At 34.8% G+C, this 20,218-nt stretch overlaps 1 protein-coding gene across 1 annotated transcript; it reads right to left on the reverse strand.

Moving 5' to 3' along the window:
- Positions 1-2,110: 2,110 nt before the first annotated feature.
- On the reverse strand, positions 2,111-10,573 carry LOC121258362 (serine/threonine-protein kinase SRK2E-like). Its single transcript, XM_041159868.1, has 9 exons — positions 9,911-10,573; positions 5,821-5,895; positions 5,637-5,738; positions 5,503-5,556; positions 5,324-5,416; positions 4,896-4,988; positions 3,646-3,750; positions 3,468-3,566; positions 2,111-2,775 (listed from the first exon to the last, which is right to left on the reverse strand). Exons 1-9 carry the CDS (start codon positions 10,085-10,087, stop codon positions 2,482-2,484), a joined length of 1,092 nt encoding a protein of 363 aa, XP_041015802.1. The 5' UTR covers positions 10,088-10,573; the 3' UTR covers positions 2,111-2,481.
- Positions 10,574-20,218: the final 9,645 nt, after the last annotated feature.

Genomic DNA, 20,218 nt, shown 5'->3' on the forward strand with positions numbered 1-20,218 from the left:
ATCTTCAGTTGAGCAAGCTTTGGAGGTAGCCGTTGTGACAGCTGCTGTGAGGTGTGGGTTTCCTTCTGTGTTATTAATCCAGAACCGAAACCAACATGCTAAAATGGAAAATATGTGGTCGACATAATCCTTCCTATGCTTAGCATGTTGTTTTGGGAGGGGAGAGATGCAAAAGGACCTCTCTCTCCCCTACCAAAAAAATCTTGGTCCCTCATTAATATACCTAGTTTTGTTGTTTTATACGACATGCACAGCATGCTCTCCCAGACATTTTTGTCTAATTGCTCAAGAAAAAAGACAAACATTGACAAGACAACCATGAGAAAACCAAGCACAATACGCCAACAAAGATGGGTGCTCTTATTCTACATTATTAGCTTGATATGTACAAAGTCTCCATCTTTTACGGCTATTTTCAACAGAATTATTCTTTTTCTAATTGTTTCCCCTGAAATTTGACCATAAAATTATGTCATTTTAAGGTCATACAATGATATTTTGAAAGAGGAATTAAGCTAACCGATTTAGATTGTAGACCATCCAAGATTCGAAAAAGGGTTGCGTTGACAAAGAATTAAGTTGGAATTTTAGAGATCAAATTGACAAGATTCTTCTAAAGATATCAACACATCTCCAGCCACATCGAAAGATATCAAAACGAAAATCAAGCCACATCGAAGCAATCTAACGAGCACCACACTGCTATTCGACCGCAAGAGAGAATCCATATATATATATATATTAAAGGCTACTCACATCAACCAAATCCTCAAAAATGGATCTCTCTCTGAAACATCAAATTCAGCATGTAACTACACATTTGAAGAAGAAGAAGAGATGGGAAATAGAACTAATTAAGGAAGAAAGGCAACATAAGGAATATTGGGAGTTCCAAAACCAGTGTAAGTAAGCTGTGGGGTAGAGTTCTGGTGGAGGACGATGCCAACAGCTTCGGCTACAACCATGACGAACTCTATGGCGAGTCTTACTAGTTCTATACACATCTCCAGCCTTTGAATCACCATAACTTGGATAAAAAAAATGACCCTTTTGTATGATTGAAGATCTTCTGTCTGTTCTTTGCGTCACTCTTCTTTATCCAATTTCATTGCCTATATTTATAGCACACTCGTCGGTAACTCTGAAATAGAACTTGTAAAAAGAAGTGGGATTAGCTTCTCTTATGAGATTTCTCATAAGATGAAAGGGGTTTCGGGTAACAAACACGTGTATTCGTTAATGACTTTTACTTTAAATAATATATATATGTGTGTGTATGTATGTATGTGTATATAATCCAACTTTGAAGAAGGAATATGCATAGGGTAATCTGGTTGGAGCAAGAGATATGCTTCACGACAGGGGATGGCCATGAATTATGATAATTAATCGGCAAACAAAACTTAGCCTCACTTTTGGGAAAACGGCAAATATAATTATGCATATGGGGTCCAAAGCCAGCCTACAGCCACAACCAGACGGTACACCAACCAATATAACTGCCAATATGATGGATCAGACTTTTAGCCCACATATAAAAAAATAAATTCACATATTAACATGATTTTATGTGATACATTAGATCTATTTTACATTAAAAGTTATTTTACAATTTGATGCACTGTATTATAATTTAACGTACTGCATCAAGTCACGTCAATTTGAGAGAGAGAGAGAGAGAGAGAGAGAGAGAGGAATGACTTGCTTAGACATGACTTGTCATCAATAAAACTAATATGATAATTTAACATGTCCAACTCATTTTTAGGTTGATTTGCTACCAGCAATCTTACGTCAAGCTCTTTTTTTTTTTTTTTTCAATGCAACGATTTTCGGGGGTAGAAAGAACTCTCTCTCTCTCTCTCTCTCTCTCTGTTTTTTCTAATGCAACAATTAGAGTGCCTTAGCATCAGTTTGTTCTAATGGAAAAAGTTGTGATAATGGCTCTCACCCCTTTGGTCGGACTTTTTGACGTTGGGTTTATAGGAAATACGAGAATTGAACTCTCTTCTTGATCCTTTTTTCTCTGCAGATGAACCAAAACAAACGTGGTGTTAAGAGTTATGACCAGCAGGTAAAAAAATAATAAACTAATCTCCCAAATATGATAAAAAAGCATTTCTCAATAAGAACGGGCATGAGTTGACACACTGTTACATCTGTCACCAAAAACGAAAAACAATTTGCTTTATTACAGTGCTACAAATACATAATTCCACTTGGAAAGTGGCAAAGCATAAAAATACAGATCAACAGAAGCACAATGCTGAAAAAGATTATACATAGAGCAACAGCAGGAGCGGTATGAACAGATACTCATGGACATGTACAAACTTCACTCCACAGAATCCCTCCATTGCAGAAAAAAGGGCAGAATCTTCAACAGTTCCAACAAACAAGACCCAGGAGATGATTTTTAAATTCTTTAAAGACATGGATCCAAGCAAATCCCACACCACGCCTGGCAGGCAATGATCACCATTACATTGCATATACTATCTCTCCACTGCTATCAATGTCAAGGTCAGGATCAGTTTCCAGGTCCTCATCCATGTCATCGTCAATGTCCAAGCTGCCAGTTAGATACTGGTTCAGACTCTGGCTCCCTGCCGCAGGAATGGTAGCCTCTGAGATTATCTGCATGATATCAGCATCGCTTTGCATGGGTTGATCAGGCTCTTCAAACTGAGTGTTATTTGTATTTTCATCCATGAGTTCTGTCGGGAGGTTCTTCAGGAACCAATCGTGGTTCCTAATCTCAGGAATCGTTATTCTCTGTTTTCAAGTGGATTCATTAGAACATAAATTAGAAAGTCAAGATTTCTTCCCTTAAGCCTTTAACAGAGTAGGGTAATAAAGGTACAGGACAGAGAGCACCAAGGGGAAGCCCCACCATTGTTCGACACAATTAACCTCAAATTTCCAGTCCTAAAACAATAAGTTGTTTTCTTGTATCATAACCGAGTTTTTTGATAAAACCAAAAACATAGCCGAGTCTATAAATGAAAATATGAGACTATTGGAGTAAAGGCATAAAGGGGAAGGGTAAAAAGTTTAGAGTAGAACTTGACTTCTATAAATACTTAAACAATGTGGGAATAACGTTAACTTTTTTTTTTTTTTGGCCAGCAAGTATGTTGTGGGGGTCAGTTGGGCCTATGGGCTACGCAATTGGAGGTAGCCACTTGCATCTCTTAAATTCTTCAGAGTAAAGGAAGGATCAGATATGAGTGATTGCATGTCAATTCTATCAAAGCTCACCAGTTTGAACCTATTTACTGTACCTGAAGAACACGCCAAGGCAGTAGGACATAAATAAAATAAGAAAACAACTAAGTCTGAAGTCAAATGACATAAATAAGTAACCATGACATCATGTTTGAAAGGAATGAATAATGGCAATCATCGTGGAAGGGGACATATTTAATAGAAGCAAACAAACTTGTGTCCTTAGAAAGTGCACCGACCTTCGCAGGATCAGCTACAAATATCCTTGAGATCAAATGGAGGCACTCTGGAGATATATGAACATAGTCAGGAATTGAGTACTGGACATTCAAAATTCTCTGCAAAGACATCAAATCATTTTAGCCAAGCATTCAATCTAGCTAACACATTTACCAATAATAAGGTCCAATAATTTACCTGAATTGTCTTGCGGAAGTTTTTAGGCTCCCCAGGATCCTCAAAAGGGTATGCACCCACCAGCATAACATATAAGGTCACCCCGCAAGACCACACATCTGCAATCTGTATTTATCCCAGCAGCAAACTAGTTAAGTATATGGAAATATAATTTTGAATGCAAGTGTAAAATAGAAAATATATACTTCATCCAATGATTATCATGTACTTATGTGACATCTAACGGAGTACTTTGTCAGGAAGCCCACCACACAACCATGGCAACATTTTATTAATTCAATACTGAGCAAATCTTGGGAGAAAATATGCCAAGGGGAAATGTAGGGTCGAAGGTTCTTTGTGAACAGCCCTATTGTCTAATGTCCCCCCTCACCAGACAAAACTTAAATCTTAGTCTCTTGCCTGTCCAATATTTGTGTGGCACATTATTTATCATTTTACTTCGACCACTCCATTAGCCCCAATCCTATGCCTTCTGAAGACTGCAGAAACCATACATTGAGAGCAAAATGCAAATCAATCAGCAATGAGGAAAAAACTTTTAGAGCATAATGATTTATTTCTGTCAGTTGAAGTTTTATATTTGTGTGCGCGCACGTGCACGCACATGTGCGGACCAATATTGAGACCAGTTCTTACAATGAGAGAAAAAATAATGCGGCTTTCCCACTTTGTAGGAGGGTCTGCGACTCTGCATTATAAGGTGAAAATTTGTACTTTAAAACAGTCTGCTTTATTAATTAACAAAAAAACAATCGGGGAAGAAGAAGGGAGTTATCTGCCAAAACAAAGGCAAATATCTGAATCGTGGCTAATAGCCAATAAAATTCTTTCCAAGGTGAACCTAGTTGTAACCTCTGGGAATGCAAGTGGAGTCATCATAGATTTCAAGGGAGAAGTTGGATCCAAAATAAGTTAAGAATATAAAATATTAGAATCACCAAAAATATATTTGGTGGATGTTAAGAAGAAAATATCTAATTAAAAAAAGTGGTGCAGTAGCTCAAAACTTTGACTTTATTAATGGTGAAAACTCAGATACAAACAGGTGAATCATGCCAATATATAGGGTTCCAGAAAGGCAGAAACCAACTTAAAGCCATAAGCTAATTTTTTTTTTTTAATAATTAAAGCCATAAGCTAATATGATAATAACAATTACAATACCTGATAAACAATAAAATGTAGTTGGATAGAATTGATTTCCACAGTGTCTTTTGACTGATCATATCCATAAGTAGTAATATTACCTTGCCATCATATTCTTTCTTAAGTAACACTTCAGGAGCAATATATGCAGGAGTGCCAACAGTTGATTTTGGTTGTGAATGCAGCACTGAGGACTGGGGAAAAAAGACGGGTCTAAATATGAAGATATTGATAATAAATAATGGAACAAACAAAGACAATGATATCATTAGATAAAACCAACAAATTGCCACATTACTGAACCAACATACTGTTAAAGAAGAGGCAAATATATTTTAGTTATATCACTACTCACTGTCAGGAAAATACCACAAGAGATGTCCATCAATACATGTATAAACAATCAAATTACAAGCCTATGATGAAGTTCTGAAGTATGTCAGGTTTCAAACGCAAAGACCAGAGCTTTCGAAAAGGCAACAGAGTTGTACAAAATAATAGGCAAAAGGCCAAAAACAAGAAAACATACCTTGGAGTACCCAAAATCACAAATCTTTAGGCGAGGAGCAGGACTTCCATCCAATAATGTGTTCTCTAATTTCAAGTCACGATGGCATACTTGCTTCATAAGAGATACGGAGAGAAATCAAGCTGAGACATATAGTGGTATCCTCTTAAGATATATATTATCAAACTTAGTTCACGTACCATTGCATGACAGTAGCTAACTCCTGATATAAGTTGCTGGAAGAAGAAGCGTGCCTGCAACACAAGACAAGAAAACAATAAGCAATGAGTACAGGGTTACCGTCATAAACAAAATCAATGCAGTGGATAAGAACCTCGTCCTCACTGAACCGCCCAGCATTGCAGATCCGTTCAAAGAGCTCTCCTCCAGACGCATATTCCATCACGATAGCTAGATGCGTTGGTGTTAATATGACCTATAGTCACATCTTAATGTTAATGAATTTCAGAATAGTCTCTAGGGAAGAAAATATGATAAGATATTGGGATTGAAGAAACCTCTTTGAATCTGACAATATTGGGATGCCTCAATGATCTGTGGTTTATAATTTCCCGTTGTACATTCTCATCTATCTGTTAACACAATACAAAAGGCGGGTAAGATACAATAGCGAACAGAAATCCAAAGAAGTTCCAAGACTTTAAGCACAACACGACACTATATTTGCAAAGCATATTCAGACATGGTCTGTAGCCTATATCAAAGGGGACTGCACGACACTTTCAGCCACCACAATCCAACAAAAGGATAGAAATAGGGCTTCAGTTGCCATGAAATATATACAATGAGATCTTGAACAATTACATAGCATGTCCTACTGTTTGCATTATAAATAAGATTAGTTTTATAAGTTTATCACTACTTGAATAAAAATTTGTGATCGAATAAGATGGTTTAAATTTTCAAAACTGTTTTATAGAAGAGTATAAATGCAGGGCAGTTAAGGCTCATCAAATGAAATTCTAATTCATTTATATAACTAAATAAGATCTGCTTTAAGGCCCTCAGATCTTAATAATTTGGACACAGCCCTTTCAATTGGAAACCCAGTGAACTATACATAGCCAAATAGCATACAACATGAACAAGACAGTCCACGTAGGTTTGTAAAAGTTGAAACTCAAATTTTTTTTTTTTTATAATAAACGATATTATTAATAAGAATAGGCAAAGCCCAAGTACACAAGATGTTATACAAGAGACAAAGACCTATCTAGGTCGCAGAAGTGTAAACAAGAAAATCATGTAAATTGCGGCCATTAAAATCTATAGCTATGGCCCAAAGAAATAAAGTACGGAAAAATAAAGATAGAAGCTCCTCTACTATTCGCTCCTTATCTTCAAATGTCCAATCGTTACGCTCTCGCCATATGCACCACATAATACAGATAAGGACCATCTTCCACACGGCTTTGATTTGTGTATCACCTCCTAGACATGTCCAACTGGCCAATAACTCAACCACAGTGGCAGGCATTACCCAATTTAACTCTACTCGGCTGAACACTTCGATCCACAAAGCTCTAGCTGTCTCACAATGTAGCAAGAGATGACCCACTGACTCGCTAGTTTTCTTGCACATACAACACCAATCTAAGATAACGACATGGCGCTTCCTCAAATTATCAATTGTCAATATCTTGCCTAAAGCAGTTGTCCAAGTGAAGAAGAGTGCTTTTGGGAGAGGGGGGGGGGGGCGCCATGGGAAATGAGCATTCGGTAAAAGAGTAAGGGATTTATAATAGGATCGAACCAAGACAACTCCCTTACCTGCAAGTGTCCACCACAACTTATCGTCTCGTATTCCATTCAGCTTGACGGAATACACTAGGCTGAAAAAAGCATCAAATTTGTCTACTTCCCAGACTTGGGCCGCTCTACTGAAGGTGACATTCCATTGGACTTAGTCCCCCGATCAATCCATGAGGTCCACCACTGAAGCTTCTTGGTCACATGCCAACCGAAAGACGGATGGAAATGAGTCCTTTAGAGCCTCCTCCGCACACCATAGGTCCCTCCAAAACTTTATCCGAGTGCTCGCACCCAGCACAAATTTGGCATGGCGAGTAAACACCCCCCACCCTTGTCTAATGTGCTTCCAAATCCCCACTCCATAGGCCCTGTCCTTCTCTCTAGTGCACCATTCCCCCCACATACTGCCATGTTTGCAATCAACCACCAATTTCCATAGGGCTTCCAGTTCCATATTTATATCTCCATAGCCACTTCCCGAGTAAGGCTCGATTGAAAGTTCTCATATTTTTTATCCTCAATCCACCAGAAGACATTAGCATACACACCTTGTCCCAACTGACTAAGTTCTCGTTTGTTTTCGCAAATGAGATGAGATAAAATGAGTTAAGATTAAAGTTAAAAAGTTGAATAAAATATTGTTAGAATATATTTTTTTAATATTATTTTTATTTTAGAATTTGAAAAAGTTGAATTGTTTATTTTATTTTGTATGAAAATTTGAAAATTTTGTAATGATTAAATGAGATGAGTTGAGAAGTTTCTTGAAAACAAACGAGGCCTAAATGGAACTTGAATTTGTCCCCCATCCCGCTCCATAAGAAATCACGATGAAGTTTTTCAATCTTATTCGCCACACAAGCTGGAATTGGAAATAAAAACAGAAAATAAGTTGGTAAGTTAGAAAAAGTACTCTTGATCAGAGTCACTCTGCCTCCTTTTGACAAGTAACATCTCTTCCATCCTGCCAATCTTCGTTTTATCTTCTCGATAACTGTATCCCAAATAGAAAGAGCCCGTGAGGCTGCCCCCAACGGCAATCCCAAATATTTCATAGGAAGAGAAGCGACCTTACACCTAAGTGTGCGGGCCAAATGCCGAGTGTTGTTGACATTCCCAACCAGCACTAGCTCTGATTTATCAAAGTTTACTCTCAAGCCTGACGCTACTTTGAAGCATAATAAGAGTGCCTTTAATGCCCTGAGTTGGTTTTGACCTACCTCGCAGAAAATTAACGTGTCATCTACAAATAATAGATGAGAAATAGATATGCAGCCCCTTATTGGGGTCACCTACTAAAAATCCAGCCACAAAACCGTTTCTAACCATAGCCAATAGCATCTGACTAAGGGCCTCCATAATAACAACAAAGAGAAGTGGGGACAGCGGATCTCCTTGTCTCAGGCCACGAGAACTACTGAAGAAACCAACTGAGCTGCCATTAATCAGAACTGAGAACTTTGCCTTTGAGATGCACCATCTAATCCACGTACACCATCTCTCCCAAAATCCACATCTCTCCAATAAAAAGAGAAAGAAATCTCAATTTACATGATTGTATGTTTTTTCCATATCTAGTTTACAAATAATCCTTGCAATCCCAGACTTTAATCTGCTATCCAGACATTCATTGACTATAAGGAGTGAATCCAGAATTTGATGACCCCTTACAAATGCATTTTGCGGCTTCGTAATTATCTTACCTAAAGCCTCCCCTAGCCTGTTTGCAAACACCTTTGAAATAATTTTGTACACCCCATTGATGAGACTAATGAGCCTATAATCTTTCACCTCCAAAGCTTTGCTCTTCTTTGGAATCAAAGCAATAAAAGTAATATTTAGACTTTTCTCAAACTTTCCAGCTGAAAACTATTCTTGAAACACGTTCATTATACCCATGGAGAAACCGTCTGGACCTGGTGCTTTGTCGTAAGAGGAATGAAACTGGAGGTCTTTGATGTAGTAAGAGGAATGAAACTCAAAAATAAGTTTCTGGAATCTTTGAAATTACTTCTGTCATAGAATTGAACGCTCGACAATTCAGATATTAGACAAGCAACCCTATGTTATAGAACTTATTCCATCCGGTACATACTCTCTCGGAACAAGCGCGCACACATATTTAGGAACCCACTAATCCTCCAAAACCCCCCTCACAATCTGGTACACCAACATCACAGACACACACCACTAATTAAGAAACCCATTAATCCTCAAAAGCCACCAATTTGATAAAGCATTCGATCCACTAGAATGCAACGGAAGCCAAATCCAAATAATGTCAAAGGGAATCAATCAATAGGCCATAAAATCAAAGCTGCCAGTCTTAAAGCATGAAGAATCCAATAATGCACATTATTTCCATATGAAAAAGAAAAAGAAATATAACTCAATTTTAACTACCCAGAAACAAACACATATACCAAGTAATGAGCAGGTACTGTATTGAATAACCAATATACCCTCAAGGACCAAAACCCCAATAAAGCATTCAATTCCTATACAACATAAACACGGACACATCGAATTAAACAAAATAAAGAAATCTCATTGATCCTCAAACCCCAAAAGCCCGATAATCCACTCAATTACCACGAGAACTACGGAATTTAGTTCAAATCAAACACTACCAACCAAAAGCCAAGTCCTATAGGGAAAACCCATTATTCCCCAAGGACCAAACTCCCAATATAACAATTCCTTTTTTAAAAAAAAATAAAACAGTCATATCCTCAAATTTGCCATTAAAAAAAAAAAAAAAAAAAACTTAAATTGAGCTCGAATTTAAACACAAACAAACGAAAAGAAGAAAAAGAACTGATTTCAGGCACTAACCTTCTCACCTCTCTCGATGTACTTCACGGCGACCAGCTCCTCGCTCTGCTTGTCCCTCATCAGCCTGGCCACCCCGAAATTCCCAGACCCAATATCTTTCACCAGTTCGTACCGATCGCTATTGTGCATGATCGGCATGTCCATGCTCGGCCCCACCGTGATCGCCGACCGATCCATCTCTGTCTCTCTCGCTCTCTCTCAAAAAGCCAAGCACTAAAGCACAAGCTTTAGCTCCTCTCTCACACGCATACACATTATATCATTGTGGCGAATGGTTAAGTGAGAGGTAGCCAAAACAAAACCCGAATCAAGATCGGGCTGTAAGAGGGGCGGTGACGTGGCCCGAAATGAGCCGCTGGATTGAAGAGAAGCTGGTGAGCGGACGAAAGAGACTGGAAAATAGACTGGAGCCCGTGAAAGCTATACCCACCCCCCACACCACAACACAACTGGTTCAGGTCCTCAGGATTCCGATATTTTTAGAGTTGCAGAGATAAAGAAAGAGCCGGTGACGGAGTTAGTGACCCCTCTCTCTCTCTCTCTCTCTCTCTCTCTCAGTTCTGTTCTCTCTCTACTCTCTCTCTCTGTCTCACTGCTTTTTTATCCAGACTCTGGATTCCAGAGCCCTCCGGAAGTTGGCAGGGTCTGAGAGGAGGGCAAAGTGAGATTTTTGTATTTAATATATATTTTCTTGAGGATTTCTTCGGTACAAGTACGCGAAAACTGTGTAACAATACTCATATAATTTTTTTTATTATAAAATAAATAAAAAAATACCTTATATTTAATATTGATATTCGCGCAAAATCACTTACAGTAAAATTTTTTCATTTTCTTCATCTCAAAATGAGGGCAAATATTTCGTGAGTCCCGTTGCGTACAGTTGAGATTACGGAGGCAAGGTGCACTAATACGTGGTGGTGCGCTGTCGTCAGTTTCAATAAATAAAGAGTTTTATAATGTGTAAATACAAATAAATCTATGTATATATTAATATTATTATTTTTATATTCTAAATTTAAATTAATATTATTTTTAATCAAATATATTGCATGACCAATCATATTGAATGGGTGCATGTATTAATACGCATAATCACTTATAATTAATTTTTTTTATAAATAGAAAGAGAAATTTTATTTGTAATAATGAGTGAAGAATTGCATGTGTAATTTTATTAATGAATATGAATTTAAAAAATTATTTAAAAAAATATTATTGTAATTTTAATTTTTTTAAATATAATTGAATGGACTTACATGAACAATTCTCAAATGGAGACTGTATGTAGGCTAACTCAATAAAAAAAATAGTAAGGATCCACTCATTTTCCCACTCTCATTTTTTTTAAAAAAAAAAATTGTTTAATAATATTGTAAATTTAAAAAAAATTATGTGAAAAAAAATTAAATACTATTTTGTTTTTTCACATTATTTTTTTAACACTTTTAAATATTTAAAAAAAAACTCACAATATTATTAAACAACATTTTCCTAATCACTAAATAAATAAAAAAATCTAAAAAAAGCCCCAACGGGAAAATGAACAAGATCATCCCCTAGCGGGATCCCTAGAATTGTCCATAAAAAAATAAGAAGAATAAGCAAGCTTCGCAAGTATAAATCTTGATTATTTTCTCTCTCGATAATATGTATTTACAGTATTACTTATACTCTTATTTACAAAACTCATTTTATTAATTTTATTTTAAAATTTAAATTTTATGATTTTTAATATATTAATAACTGATACGTGAAGAGATACATTTTTTTATAAATTCTTTTAAAATTCATTTAATATTTTTCAAAGAGAATATATTATTAAGTTAAAAACCTTATCCAGGTTAATTTTCTCTACCTTTGTCGTTTGTGTGTTTTAAGTGCCGTCTTTATCATGATCGGTTGAGTGTCTATGAGGAAGTCCATTCTTAATGCCAACATGTCAAAGATCGATTCAGAAAAGCGATGATCATTGCCTCATAGAAAGGGGGCGCACCTACCTATTTTATCCACAAAACCTAACTCCATTGTCTTTTTAGACACAACTTTGACATATCAATGTGGCCTAAACCCAAAACCATTGTCTTTCTTTTTCTCTCTCCCTCTCTGAAAAGGACTGTGGATAATTTAGCTCTAGTTTTTAAGTGGTTAAAAGTCAATTGCTTCATAGATTGCGGCTTAAACTGAACCGTAGAATGACTTGTAATTTTTCAATCGCATGGACCAAGCCGGCTTACTCGTGATGATCAGATACTAGATAAGGCCAATCTCAAAGTACTTGTTTGACGTTAAAACCTATTTTCCAGAACATTCCACAGCCAACATTTTAGCCTTGAAAAAGCATGGGAAAATGCTAAATAGATGCATATTTTGCTTTGGAATGAACCTATAACTTCATATGTCCTATAGCTATTTATTGTTTATGCATGAGAGGAGAAGATGTCATTCATCATGACCATTGGGGCCGGGATCATTCATTTTCAATATTTTGTAACCCCGGCCTGGTGAAAATAAAAACTGAACTTTTGAAAGGTGAGGGCTGTTTTAAGCCGGTCAAAACATATGCTTTCAAAACCTATATATATATATATATATATATATGTTGGATGGTACTAGCGGCCGCATAGCATTTTTCATATAATTTTATTAATAGTCATTTCTTTAATTACTAAGTAAAAAATTAAAATATTCAAATGATAATTCTGAAAGAGCTAAGTGCATTTTCCATATATGTTCAAACACACATACACGGGATTACCGGCCGGAGCTATATAATTGTACTCATAATTCACAAAAAACTTAGAAAACAAAACATATGTACCATGTGGCTTTCTCATCTATTCAGCACGCAACACTTTCATTAAAAAAATAAAAGATAAGAAAATAAAAAAAATAAAAATAAAAACTTTGAAAAATTATTATCACACAAACTTTTCATGTGCTTGTTTACTATTTCGCATTTTAAATTATTTTTTCTTCCATATATTTCTGCGTACATATGTGATCGAGCGAAGAAATGGCATATATTTGCTTATTGTGCAACTAATTATTTCAGAAAATCAGTACGTACGCATACAGAGAGAACAAAATTCAGAAAAGCGGACATGCATGTGATATAAGGATGGAAATGAACTCAGATTAATGACATGAACATGATTGAGAAACAAGCTGGTCCAATTATACAGCTAGCTAGTAAGATTGGGTAGGATCGCGTATGAGCCTCTTACAAAGCTTGAATCGTTATCATTTTTGTAATATCGGAAGTCATCTTTCTCAGATAATCGTTAACGTGATCATCTTCATGATCTTGTGATTATTTTTAAATTTTATGCTAAATTAACCTACTTGTGCAAAGAGTAATATCCTCAGTGCCATATTGATCTTCTACCAAAAAAAAAAAGTTGTGAAATTGAGCGCCCTGGGCCAAGTAGATGGCCGGATCATAGCCAATTAATACACCAGTCTGTCAATTCTTGCTGCATGGGCCAATTGGGTCCTGCCTTGATTGGAGTGTCAACTTTAAGTGCCCACTGCTAATCATGGATCCAATGTTTCTGTTTGTATTCTTACTGCCAATGCTCGATCCTCGCATGCATTTTCTTTCTGAAATCTTGTTGGCTGCAGGCGTAGCTAGTGCGGGGGGTAAGAGATCAATCACCTAGAATTTTAGAGACCATTAGGAAGTGGAAAGCTAAGACATTGCCACTCATGATCAAAAGCAATCCCAAGTGCCCTAGCCTGACATCTTTTGGGGACAACAAGGTCAAGGAAACGTTCATTTCCTGTTTGATCCTTCACAACAAAATCCCTCTCTCGAACATGTTGCAGGCTTGCCGTGTACAGACAAGATAATAAGATATAAGCATGCTAGTGTACATCATAAGACTATAAACATGTATTTTTTTTTTATTCTCAGTTGATCTTAGATTGTAGCTTAAACCAATCTATTGTTAATAATTCTAACAAGACTCTAATTATATCATTAACTAATCTTTTTAAAATATAGACTCAGATGTAGCTTGAATAATTTTTCAAAAAATATTACAAATAGTATCAGAGACATAGCTTTTTCTCTAAATGAACTAATTGTACATCAACCGTTTGTGTAGAGGGGAAAAATACACTAGTCCATATATTGGGTACAGCCTATCAAGATCTCATTAGGGACAAAAGAGGGGGATAAAAGAGATATAAGGATTGGAAATGTCATGAGGAATCAAGGAGAGCAAGTTAGACAAGCTAAGGGGAGAAGTTATATCATGGCATGGAGCTTTAGAGCATGCCAGAAAGAAAGCAGACTAAGGAAGGAAGCTGACACATGCAATAAATGGGTACATATATAAAGCATACTGCCATATGAAAATAAATAAACTAATGAACGACTTCTACTTCTGGGAGGGACCTAGCTCTCCACTAATAAAATCTTCTTCTTCAAGCAACCCCTTGAGGAAGACATCGCCCTCAACAAGAAGAGTTTCAACCTTCTCTATACAGTGAGATATGAGAATCCATGAGTGATTGTAAGCTACTATATTATATGGGAGATTTCCCTCCTCAAACTCCTGTGGACGTAAGTATATTGTCGAACCACGTAAATCTTGGTGTCATCTATTTTTTACTTTCACAACACTTATTTTCCATTCGCCGTCATGAACGTACGAAATGCCACTCTACAGTTACACCGAAACACTGTCAGAGGCTCTAAATAATTCACAACGCGGTATCGGGGGTGTGGATTTGTCCAGACCCACGAAACACGACGTCAATAATTTAGTTTATGTGTTTATAAATTAAGTGACCCCCCAACTGAGTGGGCACCAAGAATTCAACATCAAGCATACGAGAACCAAAGGAGAAAGGTGGGTTTCTCAAAGAGCTAAAAGAAAAGGAGTAATGAAGGGTGTAAGATGGTTGTTTTCACGCAAATAGAAGGGTGATGGACTTTGCGTTAGTGGCAGAGAGAAAAGGAGAGACCTTTTTCTTCCTTCGTTGGGAAGGTGTAGTGGAAATATGGAAAAATAAAAACGTGGTCGTGGAAAAAGAGAGAGTAGACAATTGTCAGAGGGAGAATCCAATACTTTTTAAGGGTGGGATCCACCAATATTCTGAATTGTTGAAAGCACCGCCGTTCGTAACTTCGTATACTATGCGGCGAACCGATTCCCTCACATTACTAATTTCCTTCTTCCTTTCCTTGTTGCATAAATATCTCGATCGGCCAAATTATTTTCAACATATCTTTTTTCAGACAATTTTTTTTTTTTTTAATTATTCAAGATTTTCTGAAGCCATGAATAATTTTCAAAAAATTCAAAAAAGAATCTTTATGAAGCAAAAATTATAAAAGAAATTAAAGAATTTTGCTACTTTAATTCAAATCTGGTATCTCGCCATATTATTTATTGTAAAATCTATTATAATTATAAAACAAAATTGAGGGGATGTTTGGAAATATTTTCTATCCCATCTCATCTCATTTTAACTCATTTCATTTCCTTCCCAAACATTACGCAAATAAAAACACTTTCAAACTAATAATTACAAATTTTTCAAATCTCAAAATAAAAATTATATTAAAAAATTATATTATAACAATATTTTAACTTTATAATATTTTGTATTCAACTTTTTATTTCTCCTTTCTCAAAACCGAATAAATATTTATCTCATTACCATTCACAAAATTCGCATCTCATCTCATTCTCCAAACATCTCCTGAATATGAGAGAGAAAGACTATAAATGAAATAAGGTTCAATATATGAGATATTTTTTATATTACTTCACTTATTAATAAATTAATATTTATATAAATAGAATTATCAAAATACATCATATTATATATTAAATAGAAAATACTAATTTAAAAAAAATAGAAAATATGTTATTCCTCACAAACAAGATCCACAAATTCACAACTTTTAAGTATTAGAGAATCAAAATTATATTATGATCTAATACTAAGCAACCCGACCTCTACCCCCGGCCACGTATATATTTAATAAATATATCATTAAATAGTAGATCCCTAGAAAAAGAATAATATGACGCCATATATTAATGAATACGCGCGAGCATGCATTTATATAATTTAATGGTGAGATTTTACGTTCAATGCATCTAACAAGTGCATTTATTTTTCAAAGCAAAAGGAATTTTGTTTTCGTTGTTTTGGCTCATGAAGCTGTTGAATTTTGGCAATACAGATCAGAACAACAACTTAATATTATTGTTTGCATGCACCTCTTTCTCCGAAGATGCCATATATGCATTTAATTGGTTAAATGAAAAGTAACTCCCTTTACCCTAGCAAATGCTTATCACTATACTGTAGGTGATCATGAGAGAGAGAATTAATGGCATGCATGCAGCATGTTGATATATATATGATTAACAAAATTAAGCACATTTTACATGCATGCAATCCAATTCGTAGAAATTGTAGGGATATTCCCAGAACCCAAAGAGTGATATATATATCCTATATATATATATATATATATATATATATATATATATATAGGAGATTAAATGTTAGATTATACAAAAATTTTATAGAAGTGAATTTAAATCTGATCATATAATTTTATGTGAAACATTAAATTTACTTTAAAGGAGTACTTTTATAATCTAATATTTTACATCAAGTCACGTCAATTTGTAAATTTACTTTAGTAAGATTTTTATGTTGATCAAGCATTTATCTATATTTAGACATAGTACTTGTGAACAGGCTAACTATGCTTGAATATGGTATGGAAAATTAATATACCGATGGAATTTCATTAATGTAAGCACTGATAACCAAAGAATAAGATGATACAATTATGGTACTTCGTAGTTATATATGCAGACAACTTGGGCAGACCATTAAGAATGCTTTACAAGAATAATATATTTTACCTTTCAACATTCTCTCCAAGAGTACTACTTGAGATTGGATGGGTAAGATCAATAAGATGATGAGATCAATAGGCCGGAGATCATGATGACGCAGCCCTGCAATTTTTGGGTGAGGAGAAATAAGTGGAATTCTTGCCTGCAGAACCGAGCAGGAGCAATGATAATAATGCCCATTCAACAACTCCCAAAAGTAGACAAAGGCAGTACCCCAAACCCTAAATGACAAGAACAGCCTTATAAAGTTGTCCAAAAAACCAAAAAAAACTGTTAGAAACCCTTGATCTGGCTATCTGCATTTTATTAGAAAAGATTCCAGCTTGACAAAACCAAAGAAGAAAAAAGAGATGGGGACAAAGGATACTGTCATACTCAAAGGCCATAAACACGAGCTTGTCACCACGTGAAAGATGCTTTGAGGGTTGTAGGATAGTGTGTGTCTTTTTCGATAGCCTTTGAAATAATAAGAAAAATATCTTAATTTAATGATCTGTTCCTTCGGATTCGATCTATTGCATGGGTGGTTTCAATCTTTTTCTTGAAAGCGTAGGAGAATTGGCTTGCTCAGTGAATCTTGTGAAAACTTCCTACGTAGAACATTGCAAAGTGCAAAGGTAGTCTTTAATATCAGTGGGGTAACCACTTTAATTCCCAAGTTCGTATGTTCTCTTCCACGCACAGTGTTATGTCCTAAAGATTCTTGTAAAAGTTGCACGATATCAAGGATCCAATTCAACATCTTTCTTCCAGACAACCCACTTATATACGTTAACCCTAAGTCGAGAAGAAGTTGCGAAAATTGTGAGGATATTTCCCATTGTCTGTTCATCTTTTATTTGCTTGATAATCCAGACGAAAAAATTAGAAGAAGAAAGAATATTATTTTGCTGAGTTTGGCTAAACCTGATCGTGAAGTACCTTTTCATGATCTGGTTGAAATGAAAGATCCTCCTGAATCCTGATCATGATGAAGCAGTGGCTCCAATTCCATGCCATCATGATTACTTTCATCAGAAGCAGGATTAAGGCAGGAATGTAATACCCCTACGTACCCAGCTTTGACCTTTCATAAACATGGGCATAAAATCCCTTAACAACGGAAAAGATCGCTACCTTCCAAATACAGAGAGTACGCACGTAGCGGCTCATATTTGGATTTTAGCATTCTTGCATTGAAAGCATCGTGAATATAATATATATATATATATATATATATATGAGTGATAGTCATAGTTGTAAATGTATAAATGACGCGTAATTATTTTATAAAAAGTGAATAAATAAAGAATCTACATTAAAAAAATTAATTTTTTAATAATAAATCTCATTTTTTTTCAAAACGACTAAATAACACTTACGTACTCTACGATTATATGTAATATTACTCACATATATATATATATAAAATAAATGAGCTTATGCTTTCTATATTATATTTGGACGCTTCTACGCCCACCTCTCCCAGCTCTCGTTAGGAGCCATCATTAGTTATTTTGATGTGTTTTTTTTACATACATTTTTTTAACATTTTAAAATTTTTTTAAAAAAAAATGTAACATCATTAAAAAATATTTCCTTAATCACAAAGTAAAAAAAATTACCAGCAGAAGCTGGGAGCTATGGGACTAGCATTATTCATTATATTTTATACATACACATACACATGTGTATGTGTATGCATATATATGTGTCTGTATATATATATATATATGTATGCATACACATATGTATTATATATACATGACTTTGTATGTATACACATATGTGTACGTATTATAATAAATTAGCTAGTCATGGGATTAGTAAAATGGAAATAATAGTAATAATAATATTAATTAATGAAAAGAAAGAATACTTGGCAATCTTTTCACTTCAAAATGGATTAATAAAAGGGTCAAAAAACAAATGAAAATTCTTCCAAATGAGTGGCCATAATTGGAAACCGACGTGTAGATTCTTCAGGATACAAGCACCCGACAAGACCAACGGAGATGCGAGAAACCGGAGGGGATCCAATCCAAACACCGCGTTCAAGATATAATAAATATGTGTATATAACAAAATTCATATAGTAATGGTATCTCGCACTAGTAGACAAAAAAATAAATATATTAGAGGAAAACAAAGAAATGAATTATACAGTCTTAAATAAGACTACATTTAATGTTAAAACGAGTTCATTGAGTTATAAATAGTAATATTTTATAGATTTTATTGAGATGAGTTAAATTTTTTTAAATTGAGATGTATTTAACTTTTTAAATTAAAATGTATGAATTAGTAGGTTGATATGAGTTTAACCCTTTTATAGGAAGTTGAAAAAATAATAAGTTTCATCAATAATTAGTTTGAGATGAGTTGAGTTTGGTTCAACAACTAAATACAACCTAAGTCTCGATCATGCACTCCCTTTAAAAAAATAGAAAATAAAATTCTTATAAAAAAAACTAACATTTTCTTAGTAGACATTGATTTTTTTAAATAAAAAATACAAGATTTACAAACTTTAAAACTATATCTAACTTTATTGAAAACATATTTTTCATTTTTTCTCTCCGCAATGCTAACATGAATGTGTTTTGTTATTTACATATTTTTAAATTAATGATCTGTATATTTAAAAATAATAAACATTATGAATAAAGATCAGGTAGTCTATAGTATTTTAATATATCATAATTAATATTTAAAATTATCCTATTCGTAATGTCGATCGAAATTGAGAAGACCCCGCAAACACCCAAAGGATTCTTATCTCGATCTAAGCAGAAGGTGGGGCAGTCATGACATGAATGAGGCTAGCTAGCTGCATGGGGATCTAACTCATTATCAACCCCATATCGTCCCTATTGCGACCGAGGATGGTGCCATTAATTATGAACCCCATATTAATGTTTTTTTAAATGACTCGAGTTTTATGATTCCATCTCCAAGACAATCCCCATGAAACTAGTAAAGAGTATATTACACGCAATTTTGCCTACACAAACCAAAACCCAATCAAATATAGGAAAGTAGTGTTTTTTTTTTTTTTTTTTTATTTCTTATACTTTGTTATAAATTGGTGTAAAAAATATAACATTTTATATTATTTATATGACCTATGGTATTACTGATATATAATGTCATATTTGATTTCAATACGACATGTCAATTGTATCCCGACTAATAAATGAAATTTTTGGTTTTTTATTTTTTAAAAATGCTATAGTTACAAATAGAATTCATAAAAATAAATTAATAAATTGATATACAGATTTCATATGATAGATTAGTAGTGTATATAATATATACAAATTGGTCCTGATCTTTCCCACTTCATGGCCAATGGTACTAAGTTGCAGCCAACGCACAGATGCCGGTTCCCTTATGGACGGTCGAGGGAACACAGGCCAATAAATGGGTTTTT

The sequence above is a fragment of the Juglans microcarpa x Juglans regia genome, chromosome 3S (genome assembly GCF_004785595.1).
Source record: "Juglans microcarpa x Juglans regia isolate MS1-56 chromosome 3S, Jm3101_v1.0, whole genome shotgun sequence".
Classification (NCBI taxonomy): Eukaryota; Viridiplantae; Streptophyta; class Magnoliopsida; order Fagales; family Juglandaceae; genus Juglans; species Juglans microcarpa x Juglans regia.

What these genes read in the sequence shown, in the direction of transcription:
- LOC121258362 (XM_041159868.1), bottom strand. Translation starts at nt 10,087, where the DNA reads ATGGATCGGTCGGCGATCACGGTGGGGCCGAGCATGGACATGCCGATC. An exon ending in ACATCGAGAGAGGTGAGAAG is followed by an intron (nt 5,896 to 9,910) that starts GTTAGTGCCTGA and finishes TTGTGTTAACAG; the next exon opens with ATAGATGAGAATGTACAACG. An exon ending in ATATTGTCAGATTCAAAGAG is followed by an intron (nt 5,739 to 5,820) that starts GTTTCTTCAATC and finishes ATGTGACTATAG; the next exon opens with GTCATATTAACACCAACGCA.